Below are 12,574 nucleotides of genomic sequence, written 5' to 3' on the forward strand. Positions count from 1 at the left end.
CAGGCTGGAGAGGGCTCAGAGAAGGGCCACAAAGATGACCAAAGGACTGGGAAGCCTGTTAATTGAGGAAAGGCTGAAAGAACTGGGTTTGTTCAGCCTTGAGAAAAGAAGGCTTGGGGGACACTTTATCATCATGTTACAGTATTCAAAGGGTGGTTACAAAGAAGATGGAGATTCCCTTTTTACAAGAAGTCACACGGAAAAGATGAGGCATTAGTAGGTACAAGTTACTCCCAGGTAGATTCTGGTTGGACACAAGGAAAATTTTTCACATGACAGCCATTGGAATAATCCCCAGGGAAGAGGTGTGTTCCTCAAGGCTGGGTACTTTTAAGATTCAGCTGGACAGGGTGCTGGGACATCTTGTCTAAACTATGGTTTTGACAAGAAAGCTTGGACCAGATAACCCTTGAGGTGTCTTCCAACCTGGGAATTGATGATTCTATGATTCTGTTATGGCAACATTTTGCCTGCTGCCATGAAAGTGTCTCAAAAGGTACAATGTAATTCACAAGCTCGGACAAAGGACTGGCTATGTAAGTCTAACAGAAATACAATCTTAACACTACTATGTTTTACTACACTCATTAGTTCCCAGATGCTGTGCTCTCCCCTACACTTTGTAGCAGCTGTGTCCCTTTAGACTGCAGCAGGGAGCAGCTACCACTGTGCTCTGCAGCCCTGATCCCAAAAGGGCCCTTAGGCATGATGATCCCAAACAGCAGAATCATTAGCAATTTTTTCCTGTGTTTGAAAAGGCTCCAGCTTCCATCCCTTACCTCAGTACAGTAGTGTTTTTCAAGCCTTTGACTTTCCTTTTGTTTCTGACAGGTCAGAGAAACCACAGACACGATGGTGCTGTTGCTTCCGCTTTCTCGCGATGCTGTCCAGGATGTCAGGGCAGTAGTGGAGCTTAGCACCTTCACGGTCACGTGCTGGGGCTTCTCAGTGAGCTCTTCTATCCATTCACCTGTGGGGCCTGGGACATGTCCCAGAAGAAAATGTGAGCAAGCCACTCTACGCATTTGAGGCATATACGTCAAAACATCCTTCTTTCATGGGATCATTTGCTACTAGTGAAGGAGGCTGGACTGACACTTGTTCATCTGCACCGCTGTCAGGCAGTGAAGAAGGCAGCCAGTGGGAAACAGCTTATGGCTGGTGCTATTTCACCTGTAGCAGAGGAGATGACGAGAAAAATGTCACTGTTCAAAAATTCAGATTGCAGTATTCTCTATTGCATACAAGAAACCACCCAGAAATACCAGATTTGCTCCAAGATAGTGTTTAAAAGCTGTGACATCCAACCGCATACAGATAATTGACAAATATTAAAGGATAAGCACATAAAATTTTTCACCTCTCCACATACTGCCATACCCTCCAACTGTACTACAGCCTTGAAGCGTGAAAATCAAGTTCACAGAGGTTACCACGGTGAAGAATCTCATTGTTCATCGGACTTTCTGAAGGACTTGGTAGGGAACACAGGTTTAAATGTAGATAAAACAACATTTTGAAAGATAACGTCAGCTAGACTTGGTCAAAATTTCAGATTTCATGAAAATTATCAGCTTTTCTTGTCACTTTGAAGTGATGTGACAGCTCTCTCTCCTTGACATTCCTTCCTTTACATAATTCTAATGGTTCTTTACATTTATTGAGAAAAATAAAATAAATGCCAGTGAGATCAGCCTACAGTATTTGACAAGCTATACTGCTATATGGATGCAGTATAAATGTTGTGTAATACAAGCCAATAATTTGACAGGATGTTTCACTAACAGAGTGCTACAAGGATAAGATAAGGCTGAAGCTATGAGCGAGAGTCATAACAGCAGGCCCACACCTACTCATCTAAAAGAGGAACTCGATCATTAGATTAGTCTCTGGAACAAATGCTTTATGTGCCGTTCTTACCATTCATAATTTGTTTCAGCATTGGCATTAAGGGAACTGAGCTATTTCATGTCACAAACCTAAGCTGTAGTCCCTATACAAAAAGCCTGCTTGATTAGGTTCATAAAGAAATATGGAAAAGCAATTTCACCTTAAGAGGACTTGTGCATGTCTCAGATTTGGCATACTACCAGGAATATGTATAATATCTATCTAAATACTAGGGATTTTGCATTTGAAAGAATAAATATGACAATTGCCAAGAATCCTCAAGTGGTTCGGAAAGACTGCAAAACTAACTGACAAAACCCCCCAAAACAAATGTTCTCAATGTGTTACATGTAAAATAAAAATATTCATTACATGCCCATAACATCTTAATACATATTCTAGCAATCTATGCACCCATACTTTGGATTAACATTTTCTCATTTCTCTCATGTCTGTCCCCAGTGAGTAGACTTCATGGAGACACTGTATTGCATATTGCTTAATGGAAATGGAATAACATTTGGCATTAATAGCAATGCTGCATAATTTATTTGTTATACTTGAATACTTTCATATATTTTAATGCTTTCCACATAATGAAGCTGTCTAATAACTATTTCTAAAGAAAACCAAAGACAGTGAAATTACAACAGAAGAGGCCCTTCCTCTTGTGTTTCCTCCTTTCTCTTTGTTTTCTGAGTACCATTTCTTTCACTTATAAAGTTAAAAAATAGGCAAGATAGTGGAATTCAGTTACATGCAGTCAAGCATTATGAGGAATTTAAGCCTAAATAGTTAGTATTTGTAAATGTTATGAGCTTCTAAAGACAAGGTTTTTATTAGAAACGTAATTAAGTACTTGAGTAAATTTTCTTATAAATATGAACGTTTCTGCCAGCTTTAGCTCCTGTGTCTTGTTACAACATTCATGAACTGGGGGAGACACCATCTTCCCACACATAAAATTGTGTAGTGTTGCAAGTATTCCCATGTTCTCATTGCATGGGCACTTTGCAGGCTATATCTACTTCCTTTTGTAGAAAAGGTACAGAGGTGATGACAGCCACCAGAAGGACAACAATCTGAATTCACCAACACCTGCCTTACTTGCTGATCTAATTGTCAGTCATGATATTAGTTTACACAATAGTGTCTTCTTGTTTTGTCTTTTACTAAATCTTCAGTTAAGAAACCCTGGGATCCTACAGGGAAATAAATTACTTTTTCTCCTCTGAATTCAGCAGGCTGAACTATGTCATCTATTGTAAAATTACAGTAGATATGCTCTGTGTTCTCTCAGAGACCATCTAATTTCAGAGTTCAGTGTTTAATTGTGCAGTTCTCACACTCTCAGCCTGAGATACCCTTCATCCCTAACCCGGTACAAAGAGCCTCCAGGAGTAAAGAAATTAAGTATTTTCAAGAATGTCTACAACCACTGCTTTAATTCTCTGAATTAAATCCTCTCTTTGAAAGATGCAAGGGGGGGAAACTTGTTTCAGTGAGCCGCTTCACTTCTGTACACTGGGCAATGACTATCAAATACGTCACCTGCTTTCAGTTCTTAGCTCTGCCAAGACAGCACAATGAAGGCCCATCCAGGGAAGATATAACATATAACATATTTGCATTATATTTCCTTCTCTGGCACAGGTAATTCCAGACGACTAGACTCTTCTGATCCTGCAGCAGATGCCATAGCTGCCACAGTGGGCAAACTCTAACATTATATTATATATATATAACCTTAAAGTTATATTGGTCTGGGAGAAAAAGACAGATTTGTTGAAATACTTACTGATATAAAAGCTAAGTGTTTTTGATAATTGACTTCCCCGAACTTCACAAGAGCCAGAGGAGCTAAATGTTGTTACCGACAACTTATATTTTCCTGGTTCTTTCAGTTCAGCAACAAATTTGTGAGTGTCCTCACTTACTGTCAAAAATTCCGTGAAGTTCTCTAAATCAGGGAGGAAAAAGAAGTATGGATTAATTGAAACTTGAAAGGCTTCAGCCGCTGAGAAAATGATTTATATCGGAAATGCTAATGCTGTTTCTGCTGAGGGATTAAAAGGTATCCAAAAGGACTGGATTTATGTGGGTAGTTTTATTTCCTGCCACCACCACAAGAGTAATTAATGACCAAGGTTGCAGTATAGGTGTAAAGGAACAATAAACCCAAGCCAAATTTTCATTCCATAGAAGGGATGATAAAATTGGGTTGCCATGACTGTGCAAGTGAAAAACAGCATGACATGAAAGAAAAGGAGCTTCCAATTTTCTATCTAATCCATTGCATTCTTATTCTGAAAAAAAAAAACAACAAACCAAAACCAGTATTTGCCCTCAGGGTGGGAAGGCTTATCAAAACTGCTTGTGAGGAAATAAAATTAATTTGGATAAAATAGATTTTAAAGCAGAAAACGTTTAAGCAACGTGGTGATTTTCCTGTAGCTTCATCACTTGAAAAATCTCCCTGATCTCTACCAAAGCTTCCTTGTTGCCTAAGGAATATGTTTGGTAGCAGTCCTCCAAGACAAGCATTAATCTGAATCTTTTCTGCATGCCCCTTCCAGTCCAGGTCCCTCTGAGAACCTCTCTCAGTGGCAGGCAAAACTACATGGTATAATGTGCCTTCTGTTCCTCAAATTTCTGTCACCTCACCTCCTTTCTCCAATACCAGAATGGATTTATGATAACTGCAGTGTAAACAGTGTAGCAATATGTACAACAGTATAAATCTCGTTTAACAAAAGAGAATTGCGAAATGCAATTTACCCCTCCTCCCTGACTTTTATGATGCACAGCCAGAACCAGATGCTACTCAGTGCAAGAAATTTCTGAAGAAATACAGGAGATCTAACAAAGCCCTCTGAAGCACAGTACTAGTTAATAATCTGTAGTGGGGACAACCACCAATGGAATTACAAAAAATAAGTATGAAAAGGCTATAAGGCTCTGGTTTACCTTCCCTTTCAATATTGATATGGAAACCATCAAACGCAGTAGGCGGCTTTGGTGGTAACCAGGTCACCACCATTTGTACAGGAAGGAAGGAAGGGGTCTCTGGATTCAGTTTTCCAGATGTGTTGACATCACTGGCCTCGTAATCACTGGAAACTGCATTGACAAACTCCTCTTCACCCTCTGATGACTCAGCTTCATTAGACCACCAGTACGGCTGTGATGTGGTTTCATACTCAGTGCTGTTATGACGGTAGACAGCTGAGGCTGCAGTTGTGTTCACTGCTGGAATTTCAGGTGGGTTGTCAGAAAAATGGCTATGTTTTTCTTTCTTCATGATCTCTTGTGGCCCCATGAATGATTCTTCTGCAAAATTCCCACTGTGCTCTTCCCAGTTATTTCTGTTGATTGGTACAATCTGAACAGAAATGTTTCGAGGTGGGTAAGGAACTAAAAGAGAAGCAAGGGTTAGTCTTTTAATAGGTATGTTCTGTGCACCTTTAGAAGTGTTAATTCCAAGAGGAATACTGTTTCAGAAAAACAATGCATCTAGAGATATGTCCCTGCCCATGGCAGGGGGTCTGGAACTGGATGATCTTGAGGTCCTTTCCAACCCTAATTATTCTATGATTCTACGATTTTGAAATAACTTCTTCATATTAAGATTCTCCCTTCTCTTACATATACTTATAGAAGAAGTGATTCTAGTACCATCAAGATGAGTGTAAATTCACAGGAAAATCATGATTCAAGAATAACAGGAATAAAAGCAGATATGAAATCACAGTCAATCAGACTTCAGTGCTATTACAGCAGCAAGGCTACTCAAGTGTGAATTTGTAAGAATGGATTTTCATATATTTTATTATGCTTTCCAGAAAGACCTTGATCATGGAAAAAAATACTTCTGTGGAAATGAATTGAAAAATATATTCAAAACTAATACATGGCATATTCAAAACTAATACATGGCATATTTAAAAAGTATGACCTTCATGTTACTGTAGGCCTTTTCATATGCTTTTAGCATCATCTTTTCACAACCATTAAACATCAGTTTAGATTTTCATATCTGTGAAGGTTTGATTTTAAGATTTGGCTCACCAGAAGACAAGATTCTGGCATGCAAAGAAGGTACTTCAACTTATACCAGGAGGGTAACACACAGCATTTTGTCTTCCTCACTGTAACTGCTTGTCTGTCTGCCCTTATATATGATAAGTGCGAATAGCCTTTGCAAATAATTTTGACTGGCACCTTTCAAAATGGCACTTTACACCACACTAATCTGCTTACCTCCCCTGTCTTGGCCACGGCCACTAATACAAAATCAGACACTACGATTCCTCATGCGAAGAATGAGGGATGTGAGTGCAGCAGGAAAGCAAAGTAGAGTCCTGTTGGTTGTATTCTTATGGTTCAATATCTTGATAACTATATTTAAGATTCTCAGAACAGAACTCAGCTGGCATCAGTTGACTTTGGTTTGTCCACGGCAATGAATGGACCAACATCAGTTTATTCATCTGAAGATTGTTTTTTTTTTATTTTACCACCAGTTCATTTCACTTTGGACCCTGGAAAATGTCTGTGGTCCAACAGATTAATAAAAAAGTTTTGGGCACTGTCCCAGGACCAAATTAAATTAGTTCTGGACCCTGAACAAATGTAATTTTCAGCCTTTGCAACATTGCTGTCTTGGAAATTAAAAAGTCATGCTTCAGGGCACAAACTGGCTGCCAAGTGGGGTGACTATGACATTTCTCTCCATAATAGAAGACTGCACAGTAAGGAAGGCCTTCTCCAACAGTTTGGCTATGATTCACTGTGCAAAGAGACAGACCAATATAGATAGATCAATAGTATGCTCAGTGCAGCTACTACTGTGGCTTAAAAATTAATTCCTAGCACAAGGCCTAGGTCATGTGAAGCAGAATTTATTTTCTAAGAAGAAAGCTTTATAGCTTCATATAAATTCTCATCTAAATTTCCCTTTGCACTGCATTGGACACATAACCCTATGTGCTAGCCTCAGAATCCCCCTCCCATGCTCCTGGGCAGGAGCAGCTTCCAGGACTGCTCCCACTCAGACTCTCCTCTGGGGTCAATCCCCTCCCCACAGCGGAGGGCAATCATACAGACTAGGAGCAAATGGTGCATAATAATTTTCTTCACCTGTTCTGTGCTGTTTGGGCTCATGCTGTACTCCACTGTATTCCACCAGTGTGCTTTTGTTGAAGGTTGCTTCTGATACCAACTGAAATGTGATGTTACTGTAGCATATACCTGGTAGCCAGTGATTGAAAACTGTTTTACCTTTAAAGAAATCTGCAGAAAGTTTTAAAAGAAAAGAAGAAAGTTAGAAAAAAGGAAAATGCAACAAAAGTTCACTTTCTGGTAATGCAACTGCACATGCTGAACTGGCAGTGTTTCAGATGTTTAAACATTGCTCAGCCTGGTCTGAGACATGAAATTCTGATAATTCAGTCTGCCAATGTTTTTCCTGGCATCAAAGCCACTTTGCTAAATAAAAAATAAAAAAGCCCAGCACAAGAAACATGAACTGCTTTTCACAGGAAAAGGAACTGAATCTGGCAACCTGTTCCACATGACACTAAACATCTCAAAGAGCATCTGACAGTTTCTGCAGACCTTTAACTGCTGCACGCAGAAGCCTCCTTGGTCTTTTGCTGACTGAGGTATAACATTCATGGTAGGTTGTTCAAAGGACCCTCTAGCATGCAAGTGAGTGCAAGCCACAGTTCTGAGTCTGGAGCTCATATCCACCACCAGTACACGTGAGAAGTTGCTTCAGGCTATTTGGCTATAGGAATGAGTGTGCAAGTTGTTTAGTGAATTTCTTAAACCTGGCTGACTTTTTTATTTATCAGCAGCTGCAGCATTACAGCCCTTGGAACCATGTATTAGCTGTAGAAGGCAAAAATTACTGCTGATATTCCTTTGTTCTCCAGAAAGAGGTTATCTATATTCTGTGCTGCGATTCAGAATCACCCTTTCTAACTTCTGGCACCTCACAGCATTGAAAAAATGTGATTTCTAGCCCCACTCTGTTTTGAAGCAAATACACTCAAAAATCTTCTGACCTCCATCTGGAAGTGTCTATCTCCCTCTACTGACTTTAAAGAGAGCTTACAGTGACTAGACTTTGGGAGCCTTAGCTCAGTGCCTAAAATTCAATACAGCACCTACTCGATTACTCAAAGAATTTTACTGCCACTATGCAGTGTTAAACCACCTGCTCTTCAGGGCCCACAGAGTATGCAGGTGCCTTTCTCAGTCCTCAGGATGGTTTCCATAGGACAGTCCAATTTACATTTCTGAGACAGATGTTATGCTTAAGCTACATTGCAGGGCAAAAGGGAGTTATAAAAAAAATAAAAATCAAAATCAGAATTTGCTTTTGTTAGATTACTTAGATAAATTGTTTAGACTGACTGTCTAGATTGTTAGCCCCTGATTACATTATTCTAATAAAATTGAAAATGATAATATGCAGCAGGGTTTATTAGCTCAGGGACAATGCTGAATACTACAGTAATATACAGTACTATACAGCAGAGTACTATTAGTCCTGTGTCACTCTACGGTGATACAGAATTACCAGGTTTAAATTCTGTGCCAGGAATCAGGTATATTGAATGGGTTTCCCATCTGTGGGGCATCCCAGAGCTCTCCTATCAGCTATTCACCAAAAATGACATCTTGGCCAGAGGGAAGAGACTGGGAAGCATGTTTTATGCTTTCAACTGACACATGTTATCTAGGGATTTCAACAAGCATCTTTAGGAAGTAAAAATGTATCTCCCTCTTTCCTACTGAGTTTTGTATTTCTTTCCTTTTAACTTTTGTTTTGGATTGTACAGCAGCAGGGAAGCTTAAAAGACAAGGAAAGACAAGGAAAGACAAGGAAAGACAAGGAAAGACAAGGAAAGACAAGGAAAGACAAGGAAAGACAAGGAAAGACAAGGAAAGACAAGGAAAGACAAGGAAAGACAAGGAAAAGAAAAAAAGGTAGAAAGCTTTTGGGGTTTTAGCGCATCAGGAACTGGGGATCCCTTCCCAGGTTGATTTCAGAACTGATTAAAAAAATCTGGACCACCCAGTCTTCCTCTAATATCCAAAAGAAAAGAAGAATCACTAGAACTAGAATGGGAAGCAGGCTGATATCCAAAGTGAACCACCAGTTCAATTCAAAGACTCCTCCTTTCCTTCATGATACTATATAATCTGACACACAACAAAAAATATAAATCTTTTTAACTCATACATGTCAAAACTACACCTAAGACCACAATTCAAAATGTTTCTGGCAGAGTTATCATTAAGGTATAGTGGAATAGTTTCCTCCTACCTTTGTACAGCATTGTTCGGTAGTCTTTTCCTTCCCAATAGCTTATATTTACCCTGGTAAAAACATTGTACTTCTCTGGGTACTGAATTTCAAACAACACTCCTGTTTCTGGAGATGGTTTGTAATCATAGATAGAAACACTGCTCACAGGAAGGGGTTCTAAAGGATATACAAATAAAAGGAAAAAAGGAAGAAAGGAGCAGATTAATAGGCAAACTGAGTTCTTCACACACATACCATCATCAATGCAACGAAACAAATGGTTTTGCTAGGTACGGCACAGGCACTCAAATCTACCACTTGATATGTGGCGTTTCACAGAGGTCCGGGACAAAAGCTTCTTGGGCCATTGTCAAAGCCAACATTTATGTGTGCCCCCATCAATAATTGTTTTTTATGCTTATACTTTAACAGAAAAAAATCCTTATTTGCCACAAAAATAAGATTGAAATAACAGTTATTACTTAAGCACTCACAGTTGTCATCCCAGAAAGATTTTCACCTTTAATCCTTGCCAATCATGTAAAAGTGTCCAGACAATAATATCAAAACACATGAAATTGCTCATAAGTTTGGCATAAATGTGAACTTTTAAGATTAGATGAGAAGCTTACCAGCATAATGCCCAAAGGAAACTACTTGGATGAAGATTTTCTATTTTGATATACATTCATTTCACGTAATTACACATTCCCTGTTCCTACCATTTTTTGGGAGGGCCACTGTCTTCAGTGTATTTATCCACATCAAACTTCTACAAACTATAGCAGTACCATCACCATTATTTTACAGATGAAGGACTGAGATACAGAAAAATAAAGTGGTTTACTGGAGGGCAAAGGTGGGGGGGGGGGGGGTGTAAACCTGTGCACAGAAAACAGCTTAGTGACAAACTGCTGATCTAGTGCTCTGAACTCCGAGCCAGGTGGGCTACAAAAAGAAATACTCTGTGTCCTGCAATGTGGCACCTAGACCAGTGTAGCTCCGTCACCTAAGGAAAGCAGTGCCAATTCACTGCAGCTGGGAGTCTGATTGCTGATAACAATAAGAGTGTCTCAGTTTCATTCATCCTCCTTTGTGCACAGAAAACAACAATGAAAAAATACCCTTTTTGCTCGATGCTCTTCTCAGCAAGAAAAAAATGATAGCAATCCAATTATACATAGGTTAAGAGGGCCAAGCACATATTCAAAACAAGATTACAGTGGCAGTTGAAATTTGTCATACTAACATATTTTAACAGAGATAGTTAATGCACAACACCCTCAATAATTATACCTAAATCCTTGTAAGTATTATCGTGTTGATTTAGTTCTCACACACTGTAGGGAACAGTTGAAAAATTCAGGCTGTTGATTAGCATGGCCTCAGAGGACACATTTGAGTTCACAGTTTTGCTGTGGTAGGTCTTGGAGAAAAACTAATCAAATATTTTTCCCTGAAAAGCATACAGTTACAACAGGCAAGAGAAAGAATAGATTAAAGGGAAGACTGGTGTCAGTTTCAAAGGTGGGATTATCCCACAGAAGGTGGAAGAGATTAATCAAAGATGGAAAAGCAAGACTGTAGTGGAAGCAAAAATTAAATCCAGTTATCAGCACAGTATTTTCACCACAGTACTAAGTTTCCAGATATGATGAAACATGCAGAAGAAAACAGAACTAAGAACAAAAACCACAGATGCAAACAATCTTTCCCCAGGTTTAAGAAGTCATATTATCATTTTTAATTTTGTAAGAGCATGTGAATGCAACACTGTAGGATTCTTAAACTAGCTCTCATGGCAAAGACACTTCATTAGCTTCATTAGATAAATCTCTATATATCTGTATGTTAACTACCTACAGATAGAAACTCCTGATCTCACAGATAGTACAGGCACTTCAGTGATGGGGACTGTGAAAATTTTGCTGACAATTTGTGACAGCCTAGAAATAAATAAGAGTAAAGCAGATCACAGGAAACAAAGCCTACCCTCTTCTTTTCTCTGAGGCTCTTCCCATTGCTTATTCTGAAATAAATTGTTCATCTGACTATCCACATGACCAGAGGGTTCATATCACAGCTCACACAGCACACGATAGTAGTTTAAATGTCAATAACAATCTCTAACTAGCACAACGCTAACATGCACTCATCTTTCATGTTAGCGGGTGTGCCCTGGGCTTTCTTCTGCTATCTCATTCACATCTGAGGTCTCCTTATTTCTGAAAGAATTACTGAAACTTTCTCATGCAGTGATTAACTTATCCCATTTGTTCCTTCCTACAACAAATCAAATAAAGGATAGAAGTTATACTCATTTTTAATCCAAATGATTTTTCCTCCTGATGCTTTGATTTAATTAACCAATAATTAAATTAAGCAGTAATCACCACAGACTCTCTTTCTTGTTATCTTCTGCTTACTATCCTCTCCTTGCTCATGGCTGATATTAGCAGAGTAGCATGAGTGATATAATGCAATTTAGAGATTCTTCCATTATCTTACTTCCTTCGGCACCAAATCTTCACATCAAAAGCTATTTGCACACTGTGAAATTAAAAGGACACTCAGCAGATAAAAAACTCATGTTCTGTTTTTCACTTACTAACTCCTCCTAGGGTTATTAAATTTAAAGAATATGTAAAATGTCACTCTTCGCTGTCTGTATTTATAATTTAGAGCATAAACAGTCTGGTCTTTTTAATTTTACCATTTTCAGTAGTCAGGATCCAGCTTTTCACAGATTTCAGTGGTTCTCAAGAAACAGCCTAATAGTTCAGAAAACATGGAGCTTCATAAACGTTCTGCACTATGTTGATGTCTGTATTCGTATTACAGAAGGGACAGAGGATTTCAGTGTCCCTCTAATAGCATGTTTAAGGCACTTCTTCATGTACAATCTCTTTATTTTTAGACTGGCAGATTATATTAATCACACATAGACATGCTTGCAGGATCAAGACCTAAATTTGCCTTTTTTCTTAGTGTCTCAGAATCTGCTGCTCCTATAGCAACTGCTTTCCCATTATATCGGTTTATGGGAGACTCAATTTCTTCGTTTCTCCTGGATTCTACAGCATTTTGCATTAAGCACATAGCTTGCATTATACAAACATCAAGATAGCATAATAAATGTGGCCAACTTCTTCCTCAAATGCCCTGGAAAATTCTGGATGCTAAATCCTTTATTAATATATCAGTTTGTGCCAGACACATTAACATTTGCAATTCAGGGGATAAAAAAAAAAAAAAAAGAGTACGTTGACAATAATTCATAACATATAACAACATATAACATATAATAACATTCCAGTCCAAATTAATTTTGGTTTAGTATTTAGTATTTGTAGATCAGGTCACTCT

The 12,574-nt window shown here is 38.7% G+C and overlaps 1 protein-coding gene across 2 annotated transcripts in view; it reads right to left on the reverse strand.

The window, feature by feature from the left end:
* The window catches only part of PTPRO (protein tyrosine phosphatase receptor type O), a 151,418-nt gene that overhangs the window by 46,365 nt on the left and 92,479 nt on the right, over positions 1-12,574 (reverse strand). For both annotated transcript variants that reach the window (XM_057427950.1, XM_057427949.1), the window contains exons 3-7: positions 9,227-9,385; positions 7,030-7,182; positions 4,858-5,304; positions 3,689-3,850; positions 780-979 (exon numbers count right to left, since the gene is read on the reverse strand). In XM_057427950.1, coding sequence (XP_057283933.1) covers positions 780-979; positions 3,689-3,850; positions 4,858-5,304; positions 7,030-7,182; positions 9,227-9,385 — 1,121 coding nt within the window. The remainder of the gene's footprint in view (positions 1-779; positions 980-3,688; positions 3,851-4,857; positions 5,305-7,029; positions 7,183-9,226; positions 9,386-12,574) is intronic.

Source organism: Pezoporus wallicus, unplaced genomic scaffold, assembly GCF_028554395.1.
Source record: "Pezoporus wallicus isolate ANWC-B61680 ecotype Strahan unplaced genomic scaffold, APGP_CSIRO_Pwel_v1 contig_2908, whole genome shotgun sequence".
NCBI classification, from domain to species: Eukaryota; Metazoa; Chordata; class Aves; order Psittaciformes; family Psittacidae; genus Pezoporus; species Pezoporus wallicus.